Source organism: Vanellus vanellus (assembly GCF_965231255.1).
Source record: "Vanellus vanellus genome assembly, chromosome: 6".
Classification (NCBI taxonomy): Eukaryota; Metazoa; Chordata; class Aves; order Charadriiformes; family Charadriidae; genus Vanellus; species Vanellus vanellus.
Window position 1 is genome coordinate 30,419,075 of NC_138911.1, and position 27,821 is coordinate 30,446,895.

Sequence of the window (27,821 nt, forward strand, 5' to 3'; positions counted from 1 at the left end):
ACCGCCTTCTGTGTCTGAAGAGGGTTTTATGGATTTGCTACTGATGGTCCCAATGAAATGCCAGAATACTTTGCAGATTAAAAAATACTAGCTACCACCCACCAAGGCAATAAGAGATTGCAGAGACAGAGAGCTAAAACTGTTTCCCTATCACACACAGCTGAATCTTCACCTCTTGAGCACCACGGCGAGATGGTTTTAACAACATAGACTGCTGTGTTTGATATCACAGCTCCAGATGAAAAAGCAACTACTGCTTAGTGAACCAGACCACGTGGCTTTGAAACAAATACTTCAAGTTTTCTTTTTTGAAAAGGTTACTTAGAAAGAGACGGCACCTGCCAAGAACAGAGAAGTAGCTATCACATATGTGCAGTAATGGTAAATGTTTAGTAAGGGAGAGGAAAATGCTGTTCAACCAGAAGACTGCGCTTGTGATACTGGCTGGCTCGTGGCTTGTTTCTTCCGTGCCACAGCTGTGCGCAAGGCCTGAAGAATCATGTTCTCGTTGTTCATGATGTTGTAATTAGTCAGCTTCAGGAGCTTGTTGAAATCTTCTGCTTTCAGCGAGACCTCCCTTGTTGAGTACGGAGAGCAGAAACTGGAGATATCAACCTTGCCCAGTTCCATTTCAGCAGCACTTCGTGACATGCCTGTCAAGGGGAAAAAAGGAGGGTGTTTCTGTAGTCCCAGGGAACTGCAGTACTCTTGGTAGACTATGTCAAGAATAATTTAGAGAGATCACAGGTGCAACTGCTGCGAAGGCAACTGCAGTGTTATGATCTCTGAAAAATCTGCTTCTGAACAAAACCTACTGGAATTAAAAAACAAAAAATAAAAGTGTCGCTAAGCATCATTCCATTGCAACCAGCACCTTCTACTGGCCAGATCATGGCACATCATTTTATGTGGTCACAGGTGCTCAAACCTTACCCTGCAGGTTCTTGAGTAGAATACATACTACAGGTAAAAGGAATAAAGAGATATATAGAACAGGAGGAAGCAGAATATTAGCATCCTCGGAAATCATCATAAAAAAAAAGCCCGCATCTCAAATACTAGCCCAAAAGAACACAGCGACTGTATTGGTATATGTGCTATAGCTTTGATTTTCCAACATATACAACAAACACACTAAACAGCCTGAAGAGAAAGCACAGTGGCCCTCCATAGAACCAGTCTATACTGTACAGGTATTTCTCCCCTAGATCTGACTGTCATAAAAATACATAATCTGAAAAATATGCTTTGTTCTACATGCTAAATACTGCAAGAAGAAATTAGTTCCCGTTCCTCTACTTGAGGAATACGTTTCTTCTTTCCCTGAATTGCACCAAGACTCATACTAAAATTTTGCACAATATTTCACCTGATTTTGCAAACAGTTTGTGTCGTCCCATTTTGCAATATATTCGCTGTAGGAGCAGGCAAACAAAAGATGTTTGTATTGGGATGAGGAAAAAGCACCGAGGGAGTGAGAAAGTTCACTGGGTCAATAAAATTAACCGGGTACTGTTAACTTACCAGGTGCTACATATCTTTGGAAGGTGTCATTCACTAACGGGAAGTAAAGCAACAGAGGAGCTCCCGGGGTGTCTGCACCATCAAACATGTAGCACTCCTTCAGGTTCTTCTCATCATCCTTCAGCCCAATGCTGGGAAATGGAATTCCCTGCTCCGAGAAGTATCTGCAGGCCTGCTCCAGGGGCTGGTCGTGGCCCAACAGCAGCAGTGTAAGGAGTGGAAAAGATACCCGAGATTAGGCTGCTGCTGAAGCCCAGCAATTCATGCCAAGTTGCATAAAATAGCCTGAAAGCACTGGAGAGCCGGCAGTAACGTGAGCAACTGAAGCCCCAGGGACTGTTTTTCTCTTTCCCAAGGAGCATTTGGAACTGGTCTTACAGGAAAACACCTAACATCAAGATGATAAAGAGGCACGTCTCCAAAATAGGAATGTGATTTAGGAACAGAGCAGATTAATCCAAAGCATCTTCTAGTGTGTCATTAATTAAAGGGGAACTAAGTCAGAAAAATACAGTTCTGAGCAAAACTAAATTTGCAGTATAAGACAGTAAGATTCACAGTCACATTATCTGTTTACATAGCAGTATAACTCGTGAGTTGACCTCAGTTGACTTTAGCAGGGTTTTGACACCAACTTACCCATTTCTATACCTTTGAATTTTAGAAATAATATGAGGTTTCAAGCTGACATATTTTAGACTTCAAAATATAGCACTAAAAGCATTTATGAGAGACCTCATTTGTGATGACCAACTGTAATTATCTAACGAAACGCTGAAGAACCACCTCAGTTTGTTTGAATTAAATATTTCCAAAAGACTTCAGAGTACAAGAAAGAAGCATAGTGCAAATTATTACATGGGATCTTTTTCAGCTGCAGTAGAGACAAACATTTTTCATGTGCCATCACAGTGTAAAAGCAGCACTGAAGTATCTTCCACTTGAAAAAATGTCAGAACCTTAACCAGTGAACTTTGTGTTTTCTGTGGTGCCCTTCAGGGACTGGTTTACAATTACAAGTCTATATTTGGAAGTCTAAATCTGTCTTCTTATGTGGTGAATACCACTTTCAAAATCTACATAACCATTTTAACCAAGTCAAATTTCTGCTAACATAGTAAATGCATTTGATATCTTGCTTCAAGCCCACTATTTAAGAAAAAAAATTGTATTTATTAAAAGAGATAAAAATAAAGACAAAGCAATTATTCACTCACTGGGTTGTTCTTGGACAGCTAGAAAACATATTAAAGTAAAAAGACAAATAAAATCTTGCACTTTTAAGGCAAATGCAGATTAAATTCAGCATCTGAACCACAGACAAACTTTTCCCAGCTATATTTATGCTATTAAATCTTACATATAATTGTAATAGAAGTTGCAGCTCAACCATCATAACATCACCGAGCCACTCTGTATTTCGCTGGTGAAGTACTTAGAGCTATTTCAAAATCAGCGTGAGCAAAGTAGAGATATTTTCCCCTCTGGGAATTTCCATTCTTCTTCTAAGGTTTGGAAACATCATGTTACTAAATTCCACTGAGTTCCTTGTTTTAGAGACACCTGTCTGAAAGTTGTGGAAAGTAAAGGAAAAGCTGTTACTAAACAAAGACAGTTTTGAGACTTCTCACCAAGGTCTGTGATCCACCAGTGTAATTTAAGTGTATGATGACGTCCACTTTCCGCTCCGGTCTCATAAGGGGTGGGCAGCTGGTTTCAAAGAAGAAAGCTGCATCCACCAACTCCAGGTGCTCTGAGTTGCCTCTCAGGTCATTAGGAGAGGCGTCTAGCAAAGTGTCTATAGAGTAAAAGATTCAAAGCTATTAGCAAACTGCAGAAAGATACCTGTCACAAGTTAGAAAGCAAAAGGAAGGAGAGATTCCCTCCCATCCAGGATTTTCCCTTTGCTTTAGGATATCATGCAGCAATCCTAAAGCTCCCTTCAGCCTCTCCACTCGTTTTGTTGGTGTTTCCAAACCCATGAACTGCACTGAAACCTAGGCAGGTGTTCCATATGTGCAGAGCCCTACCTCAGCAATTTTCATCCCAGTGAGGACTTTCAGTACCAAAAATTGAACAGTTGTGTTACCAGAAGTGAAAGATGTGAGGGGTTACTTTGTTCTCCCTCCTCTCCTCTCAGCAAGCACTAACAACTAACCACAAAGGCCACTCAGTTCTCTTCAGGACGTACAAACACCCCTCGTCAAATCCCAGCCCCTGTGCCCACCCCGATGACTGTTGAGGCACGTAGGCAGGAGTGTTGCCCACACCTTTCCATTTTGTGAAATGCTCCTGCTGGATGTACTCGTTGTGCATCTGGAAGCCCCTCAGGAAGTTGTGGTACTTGGAGACGGCAGGGCGGTCTGTGAGGATATCCCGGAGAGCCGTGGAGAGACCGCTTGTAGGAGTGAACATGCATGTAGCCATCTCATATGGCTTCTCGGGCAAGTCCGGTTGTTCCTCTAGAGACACATGGCATACCAGACATGCAATTGAATTATAACCACAATTAAGAGGAAGGTAGGCGCAAAGAGGAGAAAGGGTCAGCAACTCTTCTGTACCAATAGTAATCATGTGTTCACAGCCCTCAGCATTGTGTTGTTTTTCCCTATGGTCTGCTATGAGTTCTGGTTAATTTCTTGACAAAAATATAAACTTACTTTTGTTTTCTAAACCCGAGTTGGTTACATCTGACTAAAGGAGCATTTTTCTCATAAAACAACACGTTTCATTGCACATTAAAGTAATTCACTTCTCTGAGCAAACATAAAACAGGGAAAATAGTTTTCTTTATACATTTGAGACAATTACTGCTTTTAGATTCCATGTAGGTTAAATATGAAATTCAGAGCTTATTTTGAAAAGAATAGAAAAATTTGAATATTTTCTTTTTAAACCAATTATTTTTTACTTTAAAAAAAATAGTTTATTCCATTTGGTTTGGGTTTGGGCAGCTGAATTCAGCACAAGCTTGCAAATTATTTATGTAAACCTGAACACATAAGTTTAGGGGGTTTTCCCAAAAATACAGCCCACAGAAATGTGATCCAAGTCTGTTCACTGCAAAAACACTTGTTTTGTTTGAATTTTAGCAGGAAGATGCTCATGAGTATTTTCAAGGAATGGTCTTTCAGTACGGAGCTGCCTCTCTCAGCTGGTGAAACACAGCTCTGGTACATCAACTTCCTTTGACCTGTAATAAACCTTTCAGTTCGGTCAGATTTTGAGGGAAGGACGCGCTGTGCAGGGTGAATGGATATCGGAAAGGAAACACCCAAGCTTCTCTCTGGCTAAAAAATAGTTGACATGAGGCTTTGACAAGAGTTCTTTCCAAACCTTTTAAATACAACACTTCAGGGACCACCTTATGTGTCCATTCCTTTCTCCGTTCCATCAATGTCCGTCTGATGGTGCCTTTCCTTCTAATAATTATCTCGCTACTTAAGCAAAGCACTGGCTAGTCAGTAAAATAAAATCACTTGATTTTCCTGGTGCCTCCCATACCCCAAGGATGAGAGCACCAGAATGACAGAAAAACTGAAAAAATGAGGAACACGAGCGCAGTTACCCTATCAGAGGGGCCTGGAGGAGAGAGGCCATAAGTCAACAGGTACTTGACATTTACCTATTTCGGTCACTTTGTCTTGGGTCCACCTGTGCCAGAAGTCCTCTGAATTGTCAGCTGCGTGCCAGGCGTCCAAGAGGTTTTTAGAGAAGATACTACTCCACATTCCTAGGAAGTGGGAGAGGTATAATAAGTAGTGCTGAGGTAAACACAAGGAACTTCTTTTTAAAACTGCCTTCTGCTCCTTACCCACCTCTTCTCTATCTTTTTTCTATTTCTATACAACTTTTGCATAAGTCCAGACACCTGTTTCAGTGGTAGAGCTGAATAACAAGGTAAACTTATTTCAGAAGAAATTTCAAAGTATTTTCCCTTCTGTCATATTTTACTTGGAACGTTTTTTTTTTTTTTGAGAAGTTTTACATTGTAATTTTCCTACTTTCATTTCCTTTTACCTTTGATAAAGAAATATTTTCAGACAGCTCCTTCCCTGATTCCCCTTTTCTTGCCCTATTTATTTCTTCTCGACATTTCCTTCAGCATCCACAAAGTCTCTTAGATTTCCAGTTTTCAAAATTACAATCTATGGGAAACGGTGATGCTTCAAAAGAACTCACAAAGGTAGATAACAACTTATTTGTCATTTTAGTTTCATTTTAACTTTGTGAGAATGATAAAACCACCTTTGCTAGCAGGGGCAGTTGAGGAAGTCTCAGGAGACATGCTGAATTTCAGCTGACTGACCCAGTACCTCTGCTGCCACGTGCTGAACAACAGGTTTCTGGGGACTAATTTCCAGAATCATTAGTGTGTGTATTAAAATCTTGTCACTCCCCCTGGCTGGCGCGTCACCTTGCATGAAGCAGATCCGGGACTCGGGGAGCTTCTTCATCAGGCGACCCATGAAGAACTCGCTGCCAAAATCCTCCGCGCGAATGAAGGCGCCGTACTTCAGGAAGCCCACCTCGTAGGGCGTGAACTCCACCCACTCTGCCAACACACACGCACCAATGATGTCAGCTCCACTAGTAAAACCAGTCAAGTCACCGGACGTGGAATAAACCTTGCACGTGTCAGCACTCGCAGGCAAGCTGGCTTAGCACGTGCCCCGAGCAAACCCTGCTGACAGCCGCCGCTGAACCGGCTAGCACACTGTCTGCAGGTTTGTGAAAGAACAATGTCAAGGCTCAGGGAAAATTTAAATTCTTCTTTCTTTTTGTCTCGCAAGTGGGAAGTTTTCTCATGGAAGGTGGACTAGAACACGGATTGACCTCTATTGTTTTTACTGCCTTTAGGCAACCATGAAAAACATACATTAAGCAAACTTAAAGCTTCTTTCTTTAAGAATTCATAGCATTTCTGAGACAGTCTCACAGATCTATGTTGTGTTATTAGTCTGAAGTTAATGTCTGAATAAACACATTTACATGCCAGGAGATCTGACAAAATACTGAACAGTTGCTGTCTATCCTTTGGCTGCCCAGTTACTCTTTACACCTCTGAACAGGACTTCTCCTGGCTCGGAGTGAGAATTTAAAACAATTCATCATTATTTACAGTATCCCCATGATGTGTCTCCTCAGGTTAAAACATAGCTCTTTTCCAGAACTGAAACATTACCTCTAAAATCTTTGGTGGCAACTTTGTCCTTCACATTGAGGGCAAGGTAGATGGGCAGCGGGTTCTGACCCTGATTCACGGCCCGACGTTGATCAGAAAGTCTGTGGTGGCATTTCTGGATTAGGAAAAAAGAAACCAAACTGTTAGCTGATAATCAGTTCCTTAAAGACATCAGTTTATAAAGTCTGAATATGGGATATCATTTTCCTGAATTTCCTCCTAAATTTACACCCATGTGCTTGAATAATAGAGGACAAGAAAATAGTGGGAACAGGAATAATTGTTGTTAAGATAACTAGCTATGTTCTACATTCAGTATATAATGGCAGCAATGAGTTGCTTCACATGCTATTCTAACTTTGCATAGCTAAATGTAAGTGAAAAAGTAGGGCAGATATGGGGAATTCAGTTATTATCACATACTTCATCTGTTAAACATGTGAGTTGAAGGCTGCATGTTAATGACCCTTCTAGTCATGATTTTTTTTTTTAAAACCATATTGAAAGTTAACAGCCCCAGAGGAAAAATCCTTGAGCTGTCCAATACTAACAACTTATCTTGGGCATGAAATGGAGATTTTGAGTGTACTTCAGCCAAATTAAATTCTAGCATATTTTGCAATGAGGCCAGAAATGCAATGTGAAATATGATATGAAATGAGAGTATTTCATTTTATCTGTTTCACCTAGACAAAATATAAAGCGTATTTACAGGATTTTAAAATAAAATATCTTTTTCCCAGCTATCATCAGTCTGCTAGTTTACATAGCAAGTTTTGCTTGCGTCATTACAACAAAATTAGGTCCTAAGACATCAAGTCCAAAGTAGCTGAAAGGCACCTCCAAAATCACAGTTTCTGTAGCTAAGATGTCTCAGGATCTATACACTGTCTAGTAGCTATATATAGGGTACATCTGTAGTACAATCAAGGTATGACTGCAGCTTGGGTAAATATTGCAGCAGTGGAGACATAAAAGCATGGTGCCCTAAAAAAAAAAAACACCTAAGAACTTCACAAATTTCTTGGACAGCTACAACATTAATTAGCGTGCTGCTTACTTTAGAGCTAGTCTGAGCTATGTTATGTTCAATCACACTGCAGGCTCCAGTGTAGACATACGCTATGTCTCCAAATTATTAATGTAAACAAGCGGTGTTCTGCCTATATACCAAGTACACTGTTATTGGCCAGGTGTCTCTTCCTAGCGTTTTAATTTCTCGTAATGGTCATAAAGATCAAGTCACCAACTTTATGAGAAGAAACATTACCCCATCATTTAACATGGATTCAATCATGAGCCCCCACAGATCAATAAAAGATGTTTTATGTCCTGCTTGGGTCCTTTGGCTCAGCTCTCTGTAATAATTTCTCAGACTTCTCATGCAAAAAGCCCCCATCTTGCACTTGGCTGCTTGCTTCCGAGCTTCAATAATTATTTCTCCAAGATCCTTACGTGACCAGTCAGCGTCTTCATACAGTTTTGTCATGGTCCTGCAGGCAGGAAACATGATGGAAAGCAGAAAGAAATCAAGAAGGTGTTTTTGAAACTGAGAAGATGTACTCTGCAGACCTTCGGGCACTTACTGTTTTATCCTTATGTTATTTTCCTCTTTGAACTTACTTTGAGCAGAAATGCAAGTCTAAAGGCAATCTGTCGAAAATCACTTGATCTGGGATCAGCAAGGAGCTACACCAGCTGTCTGTGCTCTTTCTGTCCAGTAAATGACCTTAAAGTATCTTTTTGCATAAGATGAAGGATATTTGTAGACAGTAAATTATTCATGGCCCAGCAATGTGCCCTTGTTGCCAAAAAGGCCAATGGAATCCTGGGCTGCATAGGGAAGAGTGGGGCCAGGAGGTCGAGGGAGGTCATTCTCCCCCTCTACTCTGCACTGGTGAGGCCACAACTGGAATACTGTGTCCAGTTTTGGGCTCCCCAGTTCAAGAGGGACAGGGAACTGCTGGAGCAAGTCCAGCGAAGGGCAACTAAGATGATTAAGGGCTTGGAGCATCTGCCTTATGAGGAAAGGCTGAGAGAGCTGGGACTCTTTAGCCTGGAGAAGAGAAGGCTGAGGGGAGACCTTATTATGGCGTACAAGTATATAAAGGGTGGTTGAAGGAGGATGGAGCCAGGCTCTTTTCAATGGTTCCAAGTGACAGGACGAGGGGCAATGGGCACAAGTTAGAACACAGGAAGTTCCGTTCAAATACACGGAAAAACTGCTTTACGGTCAGGGTGACAGAGCACTGGCACAGGCTGCCCAGGGAGGTGGTGGAGTCCCCTTCCCTGGAGATTTTCAAGACCTGCCTGGATGCAGTCCTGAGTAATGTGCTCTAGGCAATCCTGCTTTAGCAGGGGAGTTGGACTAGATGATCTCTAGAGGTCCCTTCCAACTCTGAAAATTCTGTGATTCTGTGATTTGCCGTTCCAATAAAGTCTCCTTTTTTGGTTAGGGATAAGTTACTTCAATGACACCAAATGTATGACGTACAATAGGCCTTTCATGGGTAACCTGAGCACTCATAGACCAAAGATGGAAGCAATAACTCAATAAACCCCTTCTACACTCGCAGAGATCTAAAACCCTAGACAAAGCATGGGTTTTGCTTAACACAACAGGGTACAAACAACAGTATCAAAATACCTCCTCACCATGTTGTGCCAGATGAGCCACTGATATATGAAACACAATCCAAAACACGGAGCTTTTGAAGACCCAAAATACTGCCATACATGGCAGTGAGTGCTCTTATTCCACATCCTGCTGTGGTCACAGCCACTACAGGCACCTGTTCAACACAAAACGGGCAGAAAGCATAGGTGGAAGAGTGGCAGTAAGGCACATCCATGTCAAAAGATGACAGACGTGCAAAAGCAACATCCAGACGCTAGTAAAAGAAAACACGTGGATTAGAGACAAAACAGCATTGCTCTGCGAGTTGTAAATAATACAAGTTGCTGGACATCTCTGTGGGGTATACTAGAAGATCTTGGCACTTCAGGAAGGATTTTTAAGAAACACAGACCAAACTTATTGGTTTGAAGTTCCTTCCAATGATTCACTTGATAACCAAGTGGAAATAGAGGCTTTGCTCATCCAGACTGTTGAGTTCTCCAGCTGAGATCACCCTGGTTGCAAAGTGCCCTGAAGGGGGAGCTGCTGACAGAGGTCCTCAGTCCTCAGTCCTCATCCAGATGGAGGTGAGAAATCACACCTCATCTCCAGGCTTGAGGGAAAGGAGAGTGAAAAATTCCCCAGCAGTGCTTTTCCTGGTTACCTCATGGTCTTGCAGATCCTCCTCCAGATGAAGAACATCCTTCAGTGCAGCAGCAACAACCTTCCTCCGGTTTTGCAGGAAATTCTGTTCGTCAGTGCACAGGTCAAACCCCAGGCGGGCATCTAGGTTTCTTGGCCTGAAACACAGACCCTGGGTCCTGAGACCAGGGCACAAATATTATTATATTATTAATCACTGCAGTCAACTCCAGCTATGCTCGTGTGTGTTTACAGACCAGTTTGTGGACGGTATAACGCAATGAATGAGAAAGAACACCACCACAGACAGGCCTCTGCTAATTGCTGTAGCTGCTAACAGCAATGCAAATGGGAAGGCAGAGCAGAACATGACATACTGTTCTGGCACGGTAACAAGGTTTCTATAACACACTTCAGGTTTTATTTGCTCATATAATTAATTTTTCATGTTTCAGTAGCGCCTGCCGTATGTGCTTGCAACTAGGTAACCGCTGTCAGCAGGCACTGCAGTTGATTAGGGAAACAGCCACCATGCCTTGGTGTCATTCCATTTGTGTAATACAGAAATATGATTTCTTTGTGGAGCTGCTCTCTCCTTCTGTGGGCATAACAGTGCACACGAATTGAGATCTCCTTACCGAGCTGCACTAGCAGCTTGGAAACTTGGAGGAAAGGGGACCCATGATTTAATTCTCCAACGCTGAAAAAGGAGAACCTGGCAAACAAAAACCTGAAACCCAAAGAGGAATACACCTCTGCTTACAACTGAGCCTGTATGGACCCCTGCGGATTTCAAATGCGCTGTGTGTAGTTGCAAATGTCTCCCAGTTACAGGACCAGCTCTTGCTGGAGACTCACTTACCATTCATTTGCCTTTGTGTACAAGTCAATTGTCCTGTCCTGAAAATCGCAATACAAACAGTGTAAGCACGCTCAGGTCATCAATCCTGCGCCTTCCTCCCCCACGCCATCTATGGGCTGAGTTGCACTATCTTTGCAGTCAGCAACGCAGCTGCAGAACCTGGCCAGCAATGGTCGGGGTTGTGAGAGATACAACGAGCTCCAGTATAGTCTGGGTTGAATAGAAGTGGGCCGTTCACCCAAGCCGGGTGGGCTTAGGGCCCCTCAGCTTTTCATAGCTGAACACCTAGTTTAACCTTCGTTTTCTGGGAAGGTCATTGAAAGCTGCGCATCTGAAACACAGGCATATGGATGTTCTCTGTTCTATCTTCTGCTTCAGGCTTTCCCTTTGCAAATATAAATCTTAATTGTCATATCCATTACTGTTAGCTCGCATACTATGTTGATGAATGTATTAGATTAGTCCTGAGGAAATTAGTTTAAACTCAGAACAGGGTTGAACAGCATGCCTGAAACCACACGCAGAACAAAAAAAAAAAAAATATATTTCATAGTTGCAGAATGACTGTCATTCACACCTTACACTGCAGCATGTGTCATTTCTGACAGGAACTGAATCATCCCCCACCAAACTGAATGTGTGTTGGGCTGTTTTTTATCAAGAAAGACTTGTTCTCACCTCTGCTATTGTTATTTTCTCTTGTATAGGAAGCGAGTTCAAAGCTAGAGTCACGGACTCATTCATATCCCTTTCATTTTGGCTTGATATAGACTGGAAAAAAGAGTGAAAAGGAATGACAGTTAACCATTATAGAAAAAGGGGGAAAAAAGAGGTAAAATCCATCTCTCCTGCCTCACTTACATACATGCACTTACCAATTCCCTGCATACACAGACCTGCACACACACTTGGGTCTTAGAGGTCCCCAAAGAAATAGAATCATAGAATGGTTTAGGTTGGAAGGGACCTCAAAAATCATCGAGTTCCAACCCCCCTGCCCTGGGCAGGGACACCTCCCACGAGACAGTAGACAGTAAATTATCCATGGCCCAGCAATGTGCCCTTGTTGCCAAAAAGGCCAATGGAATCCTGGGCTGCATAGGGAAGAGTGGGGCCAGGAGGTCGAGGGAGGTCATTCTCCCCCTCTACTCTGCACTGGTGAGGCCACAACTGGAATACTGTGTCCAGTTTTGGGCTCCCCAGTTCAAGAGGGACAGGGAACTGCTGGAGCAAGTCCAGCGAAGGGCAACTAAGATGATTAAGGGCTTGGAGCATCTGCCTTATGAGGAAAGGCTGAGAGAGCTGGGACTCTTTAGCCTGGAGAAGAGAAGGCTGAGGGGAGACCTTATTATGGCGTACAAGTATATAAAGGGTGGTTGAAGGAGGATGGAGCCAGGCTCTTTTCAATGGTTCCAAGTGACAGGACGAGGGGCAATGGGCACAAGTTAGAACACAGGAAGTTCCGTTCAAATACACGGAAAAACTGCTTTACGGTCAGGGTGACAGAGCACTGGAACAGGCTGCCCAGGGAGGTTGTGGAGTCCCCTTCTCTGGAGATTTTCAAGACCTGCCTGGATGCAGTCCTGAGTGATGTGCTCTAGGCAATCCTGCTTTAGCAGGGGAGTTGGACTAGATGATCTCTAGAGGTCCCTTCCAACTCTGAAAATTCTGTGATTCTGTGAGACCAGGTTGCTCAAAGCTTCATTCAGCCTGGCCGTAAACACTTCCAGGGATGAGGCATCCACAACTTCCCCGGGCAACCCATGCCAGTGCCTCACCACCCTCAAAGTGAAAAATTTCTTCCTGATATCCAATCCAAATCTACCTTCTTCCAGTTTGAAGCTGTTCCCCCTTGTCCTATCGAGGACAATAGATGGCAAAGAGCCAGCTAGGCGTTAGCGGTGATCACGTACCCTGCTGAGCCGCCTCCGCCGAGGTAGAGCCACAGTGAGCGCCGACTGATTATACTTGATGTAGTGGAACCTGGCCGGGGAGGTCGCGCAGAGGCAGGAGCTCAGCGTGTGGGTCTGCGTTCCTTCGTATGACCCATCCACAGTTAGCGCAAACTTTCTCTCTGAAGCAAAGGAGTTTCAAACTTAAGTTTTTCAAAAAATGTGAATAATTTGTTTGTGCAGTAATGTAATACATGTTTTTTCTTAAGTAATGACCTCATTTTGATACCCAAATTATAGGATAAATATACTCACTTGTCTAAGCCTTTGGGTTTCAGCTTCAGAGCTCATGTACAGAACGTGCCATATAGTAATTGTTAGTAGCACTGCATTTGCATGTATACTGTGATTGCTGAGACTACAGCTCTATTCATTAGATAATGATTCACAGCTGATAACAGTTTTGGTGGAAAAAAGCACTCTCTCCTGAAAGTTTGAATTTTTCAAAGTACCTCAGCAATGAGACAGTGTGTGGTAGTAAAATATTATTCTGGTATTATAATAATGTATTTTGAAAATTTCCGACTTTGGGGAGAAACTGTTGTGTTTTTTTTCTAAGAGAGCGCAGTTCTTTTTGGAACCAGTAAAATCTCAATCCCTCTTTCATATTTCCCTTTACTTCAACCTGTAACATTTCTTTTGAAATAATTTCTAACACTTACAAAAATAATGTCTGGTGGGTTTTGGCCTTCATATAATAAGCCTCAGATATGTCTCTTCAAGTAATTGAAAAATGGTCTTTATATAGAGTGGAATCAACCCAGGTTCAAGGTGAAATATACTCTGTAAATCCACATGCTCAAAGGTATATAATCAGCCTTCAAAAGAATTATCCCACTCAAGCATTTTCAGCCACATCTAGCAAACTTCTTCACGATGACAACTGAGCTCAACTGGATCATCCATGTGCATAAGCAGTTTGCTGGATTGGGGCCATCAGGACATGTCAGATTGAGATGTTTTAAAAATTGCATAGGAGATACACAGGTCCGCAAGCATGGACTCGACATGGTAATGATGCACTGCTTAAAATGTGCAACAAATGTCTTTGGTAATATACTGTGTCTTGTGTTTCACCTAGTGGCGTGTTTTATATTGTTTTGCCTAAAGAAATTTAAAAAGCTAAACTGATAGAAGAGGCCCATTCCTCTTTCTGCCTCTTTTCTTTGTCTGAGTCCAGAAACAACAGGAATTAACTCCGGTTTAGGACTCAAAAATATTCATGTCCCTGCACAAATACTTTGGAAAATTATAGGTACCTCACAAGATGTTATTATAGAGGAAAGTATTTTGTGGGGAAAACAGACCACACACTACATTCTGGAATAATCTGTATATTTTTGACCAACTACAGACCGTTCCACAGGCCACTGGCATCAGTGAGATTTTGCTTTGCACCTTAAGTAACTTTAAACCAGGGTGTTCAAGTGTAAAACACTGAGCGATTTTGCCATAAAGTGGCATCCAGATTTACTCCATAAGTCAGCAAAAGGCTCACCCGTACTGTCCTTCCTCAGCCGCCCGCCGTTCACCTGCACCTCCAAACAGGAAACTTCACGGGACTGTAAGAGACAACCGGGGAAAGAGAAAAAGGTGTTCTCTGCCAGCAGAGCTCTGCCTCAGCCGGTCCCTCGCGTATGTGGGGGAGCGGGGGGCTCGGGGCATGCGCCTCAGGGGAGAGATGGTACCAGCCTGTAACCCCCTACCCGGTCTAGGGAGGTGGCATTGGGCTTCCACATGAGAAATAACAGGTTGTGTAGAGATGAGGAAAGAGAAGGGATCTGCTCGCTCCTGCTTGAAGGAGAGGCCCCGCAAGGACCTGAGGGATGACCGGCCGCAGGGGAAGGCTCCCTGGGCAGGGTGCTCGGCCCAGCTCTCCCCAGGCAGATGGAGAGATGTCGTCTGCCTGAGCCCAGCTTGGTTTGGGCAGAGGCGAGTGCTGGTGGCAGCTCACAGCTTTCACAGCTGAAGCCTCTCCCAGTGTGAATCACTAGTGGCGAGCGTGTGGGAAAGCCAATGCTGACACCCACTTTAGGTTGCCTCTCAGCTCATGCCTTCATGCCACCGTATGGAGCAACTCCCCGGTACCTATAATACTAGGTTTGCAATAAGCATTGCTATATGGCAGGGAAAAGATTATGAAATAAAAATTACCACTAAAACTCCATTAGTAACAATGTTTTCAGGAGGATCCGGGCTAAAAGACAAAATGGAAAACAATCAATTCAAAACCAGCACTCTCTTTTTTTTCCTGTTTGTTTGTTGTTTGTTTGTTTTTAAACTCTTCTTTAATGATGATTACACTACCTTTATCTTTAAAAGTCCATCTTTGGACAGGCAGCCTGGGCAAAGAGGATCAGAAATTCTAGCTGGACATTCAATCCAGTTTGCCTCTCACAGGCTTGAGTCTGAACTTCAAACTATTTATGGAGATGTACTGAACGGAGGAGGTCCTCACGGTATCAAACAGGATCATTTTCTGACACACTGAAGCAGATTTACACAAGGGTGGCATAATTGCACTATTGCCCCATATTACTCAGTTCAAACCTGGGGGATCAGACCTGAAAAGCTGGCAAATTCATCCAATGTGCCATAACAAAAAAGGAGAAAAATATTACCATTTACCTTAAAAATCAACAGCAGCACTAGGACTGATTTACATGCCCATTCTCTCCATTAAGTACACAGTCAGCACAGAAACACAGTGAAAAAAGTTTCTAATCTATTCATACAACTAAAACAAATTCTAAGTATCATTTTCCCACATTCTTATGACAAAGCAAACATCTGGAATCCCACAGTAAGGAGCAAGAGGGGTTTGAAACTTAAAACTTCCTCCAGTGCAGAATGTCCCTTGCAGCCTGGTGAGTAGCAGCCATCAGGGACATCTCTATGCTCCCATCAGCATCTGTGCTGACTTCTCCTTGAGTCTGGATGCCTGGTGTAGATGCACACACATCATGCACTGTCATGCATCCCTTCTGCATTAAATGCCCTACACAAGCATTTCCTGACCAGCCAGAGTTCCCCTCTACTTTCTTCACATAGTGACATTATTAGGGGGCTGCAAGTGTAAACTGATGTTTTGTGTCAGTAATGTTTTGCCTCTGGCTTTCATTTCTGTTGATTGCCTATTTGACCTTACGCACCTGCTCTCCATTGTGAATTCAACCTCCAGCTCCTCTTTTCCCTGCAAAAGAGAATGAAGGTAGTCACTGCAGGTTGGTCCTCCTGTGAAGAGAGATAGCCTACAGGAATCTGTGCTCTTCGAAGTTGTCTATAAGCCAGTGTCCACCTTTTGTTACTGCACACGTAGCAAGTTTCATTTTCTTCATGTTGCATCTGTTATACTTCTAATATCACATACTTCTAATGTCATATCCATTGTTTTAGCAGAGTCCTTGCAGGACAAATGGAATACATACTGCAGGGCCTCTTGGTGGTTGCTCCTCCTTCCTGCAGTTACAGGTTCACACCACACACACACACACACAACCCCCCACACACCCCTGTTTCACAAGTCACCTGAGACTCCCCTTTCCCTTCTCTTCCCACAAGCTCTCACAGTCCCCACTGATCCTCAGCATGAGCGAGGCTGGTTTTCTCCAGTGCATCGAAATCATCCTGCTCCTCTCCCGGTCCTGATCAACAGTCTGTTCAGATGGGCCTGGTGGCACATTAACATGGTGGTACACTTGGTCATGTTAAGCCCAGGGTGTTCTGGAGGGTGTATTTTGGTTTGGTGGAGTGTGCACACATAGACTCATTGCATGCTCAAGACGTCATCTTTGTCTTTTGTAATGGCCTCCCCCTGAGATTTCCTTCCTCCTTTGCAAGTTTTGGTGCAACTCCCATTATCTTGCTGCCCTCCTAGTGTGAGCACTAAGGAAAATACAGCATGGAGAGCCAGTCTTTCCAATACAAGTATCAAATGAAATCAACACTCACTCAAGACAAGTATTTCTAGGCCTAAACACTGACCATAAAACTTCAGTATAAAGTTGCCTCAACCATATGAAATCAAGACCTGCTGAAAAACTTGCTTTTTAAAAAAGGGTTCAGCTATGCAAATGTTATATTCATTTTCCAAATAAGCTGAATGTCACATTGGGATTGCAGTTTATGACTGCAGATCACTACTTTTATATTAGCATAACATAATGCACAGCTCAGAACCACCAGCTCCAACCGCAAAGGGACACCCAAAACTACAGGGGTAAACTGTTGATATTTTGGCATCAGGGACAGCAACCAGACAATCAAGTCCAATAACGTTGGCCAACTCTATCAGTAGAAGCAGCACCTAAAATTTGCCGACATTACAGAAGCGACACTGGGCATCAACCCCTGAAACAGATGGACATTCTTAGGTGGCTAAATGGACAGTAAGAAAGGCTTGTACATGGGACACATGAGAGGGGAACTGAGATAAACACATCCCCTTAGCTCTGTCCTCGAATTTTATCCATACCTGTGGATTCAGCTGGAAAGATAGCTGAATGTTTTCTCCAAGCTGGATTTTGGAGACATCAAAGAAAACAGTGAGGAGATGGTCATCTTGAGTTACGTTGTCCTCATCACAAACCTTGAGCTCCAAAATGTTCTGGGATTAAAAAAGAAAAGAAAAAGTTCTATGAAGTTTAACAAACATAACATGCTACAGATATTTCATTTTAGCTATATGAAGGTTTAGCTGTAAGAAGGGCTACGTGGTAGGTTTGATATCTGGTAAGAATACCTGTTGGCAATAGCTGCGTTCCTACCTTAACCTGGCTCTGAATGGTGAAGTGGAAGGTTTCGTTCCATGTTGGGTTCTTGCTGTTCTGGACTGTCTTGGTGCGGAACTGCTGCACTGAAGCTGTCGGCAGGCTCAGGCTCACGTAGCAATCGGACTGAGTTACTGTTGAAGAGAGGGAAAGCGTGAAAGCAATGGACCGAGGAAACATATCGGGTACCCTGTAAGGTGTTGCACTGTATGAATTGTTAAGCTCCGTACACAGGACAGTATGCAGAAGGCAGGCCAGGATGCTAGCCAAAGTACCATCAAGCCAGTGCTAGACAGCCAGTTTGCTTTACACTTATGAAAACTTGGCAGTTTGCTCGTCTTCAGAACTACTCCATTTAGCTGCTGGAAAAACAGTAAACATTCAGAATATACAGTTACATTGCATTCCTTTTCAAAGAGAGACATAGCCAAACTGTCTCTTTATATCAGACTTCAAAGGTTTTAATGCTGCAGAGCCATCCACACACCCGGCAGTCTCACAGGGCTGGGCATCGTGGACGCTTCAGCTGCCTGTTGGGAACACGAAGCAGATGCCATCAGCAGCTGTGACGGGGACTGCCAGACAGACAGAGCCCAGCTCCTGCTTACTAGGCTTCCACAGGTAGGCATGAACATGCCTTACTGTTTCTGGGGCAGCTCTGACTCTAAGTTCCATCTTGTCTACTTTCTGGAGCATCCTTTCTCTTCTCTAGCACACCTGGCTGCCAACACAGCGGAGGCGGTAGCTCATTGCACTGAAGGTTGCCATGAAGCCCCATTGCTGTCACAGAACTGGGGAGTCTTCCACCAAAGCACCTGATCTCACTCTGCTTTCTTCCCTTTTGGAAAATTAAAGAAGTGAACACACACACCCCACACAGAGCTCAACAGCAGAGCTTTTCAAGAAAAAAAAAAAATTAAGGAAAAAATAGTAATTGTCTGTGGAGGTTAACTGCATTTAATCCTCTGTGAAGTGGATTAAAATGAGCACATATAAGAAAAGCATCAAAATGTTGAACAGTTTGATGGTATAACATTTGCTTTGAGAAGCAGCTGCCCTGAGGCAGTTTTCGCCAGCAAAGATGTATAAAAAATATTGCTGAATGTCACTATTTTCACCTGCATCTCTGTGCCTCCGTCAGAGTGGTAAAGGTATTTGCAACACCTGATGTGCAGGTGAAAGCTTGTCTGGGCTTCCCAGCACAGAGCGAGTTGACATTGCTTCTTTGCAGAAGATTGCGTTGCTTTGCTGTTTCAATTAGAGGCGTGCTCAGGTCATAAAGTTCACCTATGAATTTTAATGTTTCCAGATGTAGGGAGGGCAGCTTTAGTGGTTTTATTTTCCTTTCTCAGCTGAAGAGGCCAGTTGTAAAGTTTGATTTCCCACATGAGTTCCATTGTAGGTGAGGGATGTTCATGGCCAAAGCTTCGGTATGATACAGTGGTTAGCAGCAGTCTGCAGTGCTTACATCATCAACAAGCACTTTCATTCTGAGGTCAGAATAATCTGCCTGCAAATACGTTTTGTCATTGTTATTAGGAAATAAAAGGCAAACATGAATCATGAGATTAACAATCCTGTGAACCCAGTCTCAAAAGTCAGGGATGATCACCTTACAGAACACAATCTGTTAGTTAGGGACGACAACCTACACCAGTGCCAAAGATAGCATGGGGGAGTATTGCCCATAAATGCCAATCCCATCATTAGCGTTATACTTCCTCTATTTGTAACACCACCTACTCGAGCATTCCTGCCATTGCATAGCAGGCACACCTTCGTCTGAATAGACTTAAGTCTTGTGCCACTTAGTTTTACCAGTAGACCTGACTTTGGGAAACACACAATAATAGACTTGGCCCTTTATCACACTCCATGTGTGACTGAAGCATTAACAAGGCCAGCTTTTTTTTTCCCCTGACTCCACTGAGACTTAAGTCATCTCTGTTTGAGTACCTCTGAATGAAAAAAAGAGTAACTTTGACTGACGAAGGTAGTTGTGGTATGTACAAAAATTTATAAATTCTAAAAAAATATCAAAACACATAGAAATCACTTGAGCTTCTAACAGTCCAATAGCTCCCCAACTTCTGTGTGCATGAAGGAAATGTCCATATGAAAATCTTTTTTGGCTTTTGGGAAGTCCAGACTGATATTAGCACAGACTGATGTCAGCTCTTGTCCCCAGTAGGAGGAGGATTAGAAAGACCTGAGTCCATAAGTCTGTGAGTGAGCCAAAGTTTATTTCATTGGCTTTTCCCAAATAGCAACACATGCTCTGACTGCGTCTGTTGTGAAGAACAGAGTATTAATTCAAAAGTCCATCAATTATTTTTTTCTGTAGTGGTCACCATCTGCCACTGCACTGTATCATACGCCTTTAAGAAATAACGGCTTGTCAGACAGCAGAGCCCTGACTTCTCCTTTAGATCTCTGACTTTCTCTGGGAGACTTCTGACACAGCCACCAAACAAGCACGCTTTCCTCTTCCCATCTGCAAAATGTGTTTGATGATGCCTTTCTGTACTTCAGAGGGTTCTCTGAAACAAAATTACCTCTTGTTTGGGAAGTATTTTCTGGGTGTTGCGAGGGAGACACTTACAACACCCAGGAACCTTTTGTTATGCACATCTGGAATACCTCAGGCCCATATTCTGCCTGACCAGCTCCAGGCACAAGCGGATGTGAGAAGTGGAACTCCACAGGGTATCCTGTGCCCAAGCCGGCCGGTCATGCCACAATCCCTCATTGCCTTGTATCAAGTGCCTCCACATACATGACTCCCATTGCCAGCCACATGCCAGCAAATCATCATTACCCTGGTACGTAAACCTAACCACCACCTAACTACGGTCATTGCGTTCCCACATGATACACACAGCAGAACTTCATAGCAGCGACCTGTTTTGTCCCTCCCCTTGACCACAACACGTGAGCAGCCGTCAAACGTGCTTGGGGTGGCAGCTGTGGTATCGCTGTGGGGCAATATCCTGCCAAAAGCAGGTGTGGCAGCAGGTGTTTATGACAGCACAGTCTCTTCGTCCAGTTATTACACTAAGTTTCTAATTCTCTTCCAGGATAGCAGCAGGACTGGATCTTGATTGTGTTTTGCCATTAGAAAGCATTACAGCGATACGACCCGTGCTCAGAAACACCATGGCCCCAGCACCACGGTGTATCCCAGACAACAGCAGGGCACAAGCTGTTCTGGTCGGAGCTAAAAATCTCACCTGCCTCACAGACAGCTCAAATTCAAACAGGGCTAACCCAAAAATTTTTAATTTTAATTCTACCTCCATTTTTGATGATATCAGGTGCAACCTCCAGCCCACCTGTAACCTGGGCAGAAATGTGGACATCATCCTCCTCTTGGACTGCCTTTAAGTCCTCACACTGAGGCTATTTCTAGGGGGTAGATTTTTTTCATGACTGTTAGGGTATAGCTTTTCTTATTGTGCTGAAGGGATCGGAACCAAGAATGTGGTCTCACTGTTTGCCCAGATCATCTCTTTGTATCATGTCTCCCCTCACTTGGACCCATCCACGTCACAAAATACAACTGGTCACCACCAGCTGAGAAAAGCATTTTTCTTCTTCCTCCCACACAGTAGAGCTGAGCAGACATCTGGCTGAGGGTGGGTCGACAGGCAAGCATTACTGTTTTCTAGAGTTCAGAATATTAGATAATTTAGATTATTGGAACTTTTTATATTCTTTTGTAAATAAGAATGTGGGTTACTTCTGTGAAAGTAAGCATCTTCCTTCCCAAGGCCCTTCGCAGTCAGACTATCAGAATTCATGCAGTCCTGGGAGATCAGTTCCTGCCTCCAGGGAGCATTCAACATCAATCTCCTAATAGCTAAACTTCACTAAAAAGCTTTCACACTTTCTCCCACCCTGCCCTTCACATTGGGTGGAGCACCCTACAAGCATCCCTAAAACAGCATTACTAGTCTCATTTACGTCCCTCTTTAAAATACCTCTTTGCTGAGGCTTTGCTAAATAACCTAACTTTTTTTTCCCCTGTTTTCTCCCCTGTTGGGCTTTATCAGTCCATGTCCTCTTATTTCATAATGAGATTTCAAGCAGCACCTAGAACAATAGCTGTTGGTAATTGCAACTGCTTAAATGGTGAAGTAAGTAATAAATAACAATGAAACAATAACAACAGTGCAAGAACAAAACACCAGAGGAAGTCTGTGGGTTCCTGCAATAAGTATCACATCAGACCATAGTTCCTCAAACAATAATGTGTTTCACTGGCTATACTTCTTTTCAGGATCAAAAGGGCCTTTCCACGAATTGATCTCATATGTGACAGAATGCCGTAAAATATGTTTTTTGATAGAAATACAAAACATACCTAATAATTTTATAAAACATTGTACCCAAACTAATATAAGCCTTCTATTAAAAAGTCCAAAAAATATCATTTTCTCACTAAAAAATGCTGAAGAATATTTTAAATGCTACACCAGTCAAGGTCAATTCAGCTCAGGGCCCACAGGCCGCGTCCACTGAGGGGTCTTGGATGTTTTCAGGAAGCAGAGAATGATGGCTTAAAATTGCTCAGCTCAGCATCCCCATCCAGTTGCCTACTTTTACCTTTTTGTTTAACCCTTAACACTCTGTTTCCTTTTCTTTTTCATCTGTTAATTCCACTTAATGATTTCGTTTCTCTCCAGTATCTTGTTCTTTAGCCCCTTTGTGATTTGTGGGGAAGGATCTTTGGTCTTGCTAGGGATGGACATCAGTGCCAGAGGAGAATTTAGTGGTGGGTGTCTAAGGAAGAGTATAAGAGGGCAAGCATCATATAATGCTCTATCAGACCTCACAAATTCACTGGATTTTTCTTCTATGAACTTTCCCAGTCTCCACCTGGAACCCACGTAAACTTCTGGCATCCCTGATCTCCTGCCACGGGGAGTTCCGAAACTGAACCACGTGCTGCAAACACATGCCTTTCTGTGTGTTCTGGAGCTATGGTGGTTGTCCAAGGATTCTGAGAGGCTGAGCTTGAAATTTGAAATTTTCTGCAGAGAAAGCCCCAGTTTTAAGGGTGGGTTGGATTGGTGCACATCCAAGTCTCACCCCACTAGGGAGTCAGTATGCAGATGGGACACACACCCAAATCTGGGAACTGGCAAGTGTTCACAAGTCCAGGAATATCAAGAGCCCCAATGAGCCTGACTGGGACGTGGGTGTGCTCAGTGGGAAGGGGGAATGTGGAGAACACAAACAAGGCACTAAATTCACAGGTGGTATCAATTATATCAGCTACGCATCATCACACAAGTGGAAATTAGTGTTATAATTTACACACTGATGGATCAGTGGGAAGAAGAGACCGAATAGCGCTAGGATGCATTAAAAAGATTCAGGGTTTAAAAAGCAGAATGAAACAGCTTAAATTGTCTTAGATAAAATTCTTATGCGTTGAACTTCCGTTAAAGGTCTTGTATTATCTGTTCCATGGGAGATGTTAGTGAGGTTTGGAGGGGCTATTGTTATACACTAATTTTCCCATCTCCGTTGCCTGGAAATTAGAGCAGATAGACCAATAACGAAGTTAACACGTCACACCAGGTTGGGAGACCTTCTAAACAGTAAATGAGTATTAAACAAAGTGATCCAAAAACTCCACAGAAACCTAGTGCAAGAAGGGATCTTGAGAGGAGAAAATAAAATAGGATTCACTTCAGAAACAAAAGGATGGGCACACGTAGCGAGAGATAGAAGGAACTGATTTAAAATGTTAAAAAAATCTATAAGATAATTGAGAAATAGGTGAAACTTGCCAACCTGTTCTATCTACAAAAGTTTGGAGAAAAAGGAAAGTGATAAAAACAGAGCTGGGAAAAGGAAGAATGAGAAAAAAAAATAAATCAGTGTTAGGAAAATGATACTGTAAAGAAGTATACATAGCTGGTGATGGAGGTCCACATGCTTCTGGGTTTCCTAAGGCTGTGTCAAGCTATTCTTTCGGAAACTGTAAAGACGACTGAAATAACTCAACAATATTTCCCCAGTTTTGCACACAAACCAGCAAAATTTTGTACAAGTGCTACATTTTTTATCTTAAGCCTCCCATTTTGCTCCTTCTCAGTGAAAGTCACGTACAGTTACCAACATGCAATTTGCACTAGCTTTTACATTGCCAGGGAGTTTAACCAGAGGTTAAATTAATTTATTAAAACATTTGAAATATAAGTTTCTTTTATATGATAAAGTGTGTGTCAGTGAAATACGTGACTTCGGCAAGTCTGGCCGCATAGAAAACTACATCCTGAAACAATTTGAAAGCAGATCTGTTTGATAAATGCAGCTGACAAGTTTTACTTTCAGCATAATCAAATGTTACTGGAATTAAGCAGCTGTCAATCAAAACCAGATTCAACAATTAAATGTAAGCAAGGCAGTGCCATGACTGGTATGATTTTTCTTTTCCTGCATGACAGAAGTACCTAACAAGCAAAGAATTCACCTTTTGCAAGTATTGTTTTTGGTTTTTTTCATGCAAACTTCCCTCCCCTCAATATTTTGACTGATATTACCCTTTCAAGCAGGTGATAGCTTGGCAGTGTTGGTGGTGAATGTCTGTCGTTCTGTTTTGCAGGCAACATCCAGTATACACTTCACAGTGTAACGCAGAACAGCCTTAGCTTGGAAAGCCCAGGCAGTGGCTTTACTGCTGCTCCAGACCCTGTTCCACACTCTGAAAGCCCCTCTGTCAGTCAAACTGCTCCTTTAAGCAGCTTTACAGACTGGTGGGACATGTCTTGGACTGGAAAGCAGAAATGCCTGAGCATTTCTGTACCTGTCCCTTGTCCTAGAAATTTTCTAGTATTGGGAAGGACAGCACCAAAGCATAGGAAATTCCCTTCAGAATAAAAATAGTTTCGAGACAAAAATATAAAGCATTGATCTAGATGAGAAAAAGGTGGAGAGGAAGTTTGGTAAACTCATTATCATGCAGATGATGCAGATGGTTTAACAGAACATGATTATGTGGGGAGATATCTAAGGGCTGTAGTTTTCCACACCCCGTTCCATCAGTTGAGTGCATGTTTGTACCTTCAGATAGGTTTTAGTGGTAGCACGGGATTTCTCTCCAGCCTATAACTGAGCTTCAAATCTCCTTTCCGCACTTTAGAAGTAGTCCAGTGGGAAGCTTCATACAGACTCCTCTTCCCCATACATTCAGCAACTACAAGGCACCTTATTTCTTTCCAGTAAAAACAGGAGTAGGAATCTTTTCATACACCTTTGGTCTCTCAAGAAACTACAGCAAAACTCAAAGCAAATCACTTTGGAAAGGCCTAAAGAAATGTCTTGTCTTGCATCATTTTAGCTGAATGAATTTAGCTTGATCTGATTCGTATAGAAAGATTCTGGATTCAGATCTTCTTATTTGTATAAATGAATAAGCACAAGACAGTCAGACATCTCCTCAGGTTGGAGGTGATTGTCATTCACGGCTTTTTTTCCTGGTACTTTGCAGTTCAGATATTTATAGAGCATTAATTAACTTTTATGTAACTACCATTCCTGGACATTTTGTAAAAATCAGTAAGAATAGAAAAAGGTAACGGTGTGAGCCCTCAGCTAAGTTTTGAAACATGGTTGTTCCTATGGCTGAATCAAATTTAATAGTCCATGAGTCCAAGCATGCAGCTCAGGGCTCACATAAAACATTCTGTGATAGGCCCAGGGATGCACAGGGTGGACAATATTGTAAGAAGGAATCATAGAAAGAAGTGCCCCATCTAAACTTCTTATTGCAGCCTTAGAATCATAGAATTGCTGAGGTTGGAAGGGACCTTTAAAATCAAGTCCAACCATTAACCTACCCTGACAAAACCACTTCTAAACCATGTCCCTAAGTCCACCACCTCCTTGGGCAGCCTATTCCAATGTTTAATAACCCTTTCAGTGAAAAAATGTTTCCTAATATCCAATCTAAACCTGCCCTGACATAACTTGAACCCATTTCCTCTCATCCTCGGCCTTCCCTGTGAATAAACCTTTCTTCACAGATTCAGATGTAAAACATTTTATGCATTCTGTGCAAACATCTTCTGAACTACAACTGATGGCTAGACTTCAGCATTACATTGGCAAAGACAAAAGAATAAATATCTTCTAACTACGCTGCCTCGTCTTCAGCATACCACACACATCTCTCTTTCTCCTTTTATAAATACGCTGTAGTGTTTGTGACACTTGGTTATATTCCGAGTGGTTTTACAAGCACATAGATGCTCCGAGGGTATAGCGAAGATACTCACACAAGTCTGCTTTCCTGGCATTTTTCATCCGTATGATTTTCACAGTAAGCAAGTTGCATGGAGAGGGTTCTGTCTGTTGAACAGTATACAAAATGTGTGGGATGAGCACGCAGAGAGAAAGAACAGAAGCACAGTCAGAGACAGCATTGGCTTAAGTGTTTCATTTCCAATCATCCAAAACATTTCTGAACTGAGGTTCTTCCTTTTGGATCCAGGTGTGGGCAGAGACCCAAAATGTACATTCAATCACAAACCAAACCTCTGATGTCCTCCATTTTCCATTCTGAAGGAACTTGTGGTAACCCTCAACTTAAAGTGTCTGACGTTTACAACCCAATCACAGAGAAACATACGATAGTGAGCCTCGCTGTGTTATTAATAGAGCTGACACACATCTTGGTCTGTGCAAATTCAAAGGATGTCATATATATCCACTATATTTCACAACAAACAGCAGACAATCTAGAAGGGCAGGAATTAGTAACAATATCATGGTGTAACGATGCTGCTCATCAGCTGGTTTATAGCTATATAACTCCATTGTTATGTTTGACGTAGAGCAGTGCTGGCGCTCAGATAATGAGGACCAGAAAAGTGTCTTCCAGGGACCTATCCCAAACTTCTCAGACGGGGGGGTTGAAAGCAACAACCCTGTAACTATTTCTCTCTGAATAATTCAGCTGATCCAATCTTCCTTTAAGCAAAATTCACAAGAAAGTATCAGTGGAAATCTTATGAAACCACCTAAGTGGTTATCAAAAGACATTTAACAAACCTGCCAGGAAACTGGTTTGATTTTATCATCCTCTCTCATCCTAAGCAAGGATCAAACATGGTACTTAATCAAAAGTATAGGGGCTGAAGGTGAGGTACTTTGTTCCCTAGAAAATTGTCTTTTTTAAAGGAATAATAGGAGGAAAAACTGCACATTCAATGCTCTAAATGACAAAAAACACCAAAAAGCAAACAAAAAAAAAAAGCCAAACCACACAGCAAAACCAATCAAAAAAATCTCAAAACAACCCTTAAAACCACAAACCACAACAACCAAGAGGAGCAAAAAAAGAAAAGAGCAAAACTATGTAGTAATGCAACAAAGACATATAAGAGACAGTTCATGCACACTACCTACAGAGCAGGCAATATCACTGCAATGAATATGTAGATCAATATATAACGATGTGTCACCACTCATTCCCTTATCCTCAAAAACTCCCACAATATTTAAGAGAGCTATATTTAACACCTCACATAGTATTAGTTTCCTGGCTTTCCCCATGCACTCATAGACATTACGAATACCTCCTTATTTTTCCTCAGTGGCTTCTTTTGCCTTGCCCGATTGGATGGAAGCGAAGGTCAACAGCAATGTACAAAAAGATCTCTTTTTGCTTTTTTCTTTCTTTGTGAATTGGGGATTTTCAAAATAGTGAAATTACTGCAGCATTAAAGTCCTTGCACTCCCAAAGGCCAAAACACAAAGTAGGCACAAAACCCCAGCAGAAGCCCCACTTTGCTCACAGCCTTGGTGCTGAAGAAGAAATCTCAGAGCTGAAGATACAGGAGGTGGAACACCACCTCCCACAGCAAGTCCCCTCTTCTACCAAAGGTATCCCCGCACAGCTCATCACAGAGCCTCCTCTTTCCTTTTCTTACCTCGGTCTTACTGTAGAACAGCCCCATCGTGGTCTTTCCTGCCTCTGAGCCAGGTGTGAAACGTGGCAGTGGATGGGTACAGAGGAGTCTCAGCCAGGCAGCTTCTCGTGCTTTAAGCTGCCGGGAGCAGGCAGGCAGGTGTGTTAGTGCCTGACTCAGCGCCGCCTCACCCCGCAACACTACTTAAGCAATCCCCAACTCCTCCTTCTTCTCCTCCTCACTGCCCGGGAGGTGAGTACCTGCTGCACACCTGCACGGAGGCGCAGACACCCAGGCTCCGGCACTGCAGAAGGATGGTCTTTGCAGATGTAGCTAGCGGGACGTCG

The 27,821-nt window shown here is 42.7% G+C and overlaps 1 protein-coding gene across 1 annotated transcript; it reads right to left on the reverse strand.

Moving 5' to 3' along the window:
• Nucleotides 1-414: 414 nt before the first annotated feature.
• On the reverse strand, nucleotides 415-27,522 carry LOC309673848 (cytosolic phospholipase A2 epsilon-like; the record flags this gene model as incomplete). Its single annotated transcript, XM_082485729.1, has 20 exons — nucleotides 415-653; nucleotides 1,525-1,708; nucleotides 3,156-3,322; nucleotides 3,795-3,986; nucleotides 5,150-5,257; nucleotides 5,942-6,079; nucleotides 6,710-6,824; nucleotides 7,980-8,202; nucleotides 9,365-9,501; nucleotides 9,991-10,147; nucleotides 10,831-10,868; nucleotides 11,509-11,601; nucleotides 12,744-12,904; nucleotides 14,281-14,344; nucleotides 14,937-14,979; nucleotides 15,935-15,975; nucleotides 17,257-17,388; nucleotides 17,549-17,685; nucleotides 25,840-25,912; nucleotides 27,496-27,522. 20 exons carry the CDS (start codon nucleotides 27,520-27,522, stop codon nucleotides 415-417), a joined length of 2,469 nt encoding a protein of 822 aa, XP_082341855.1.
• Nucleotides 27,523-27,821: the final 299 nt, after the last annotated feature.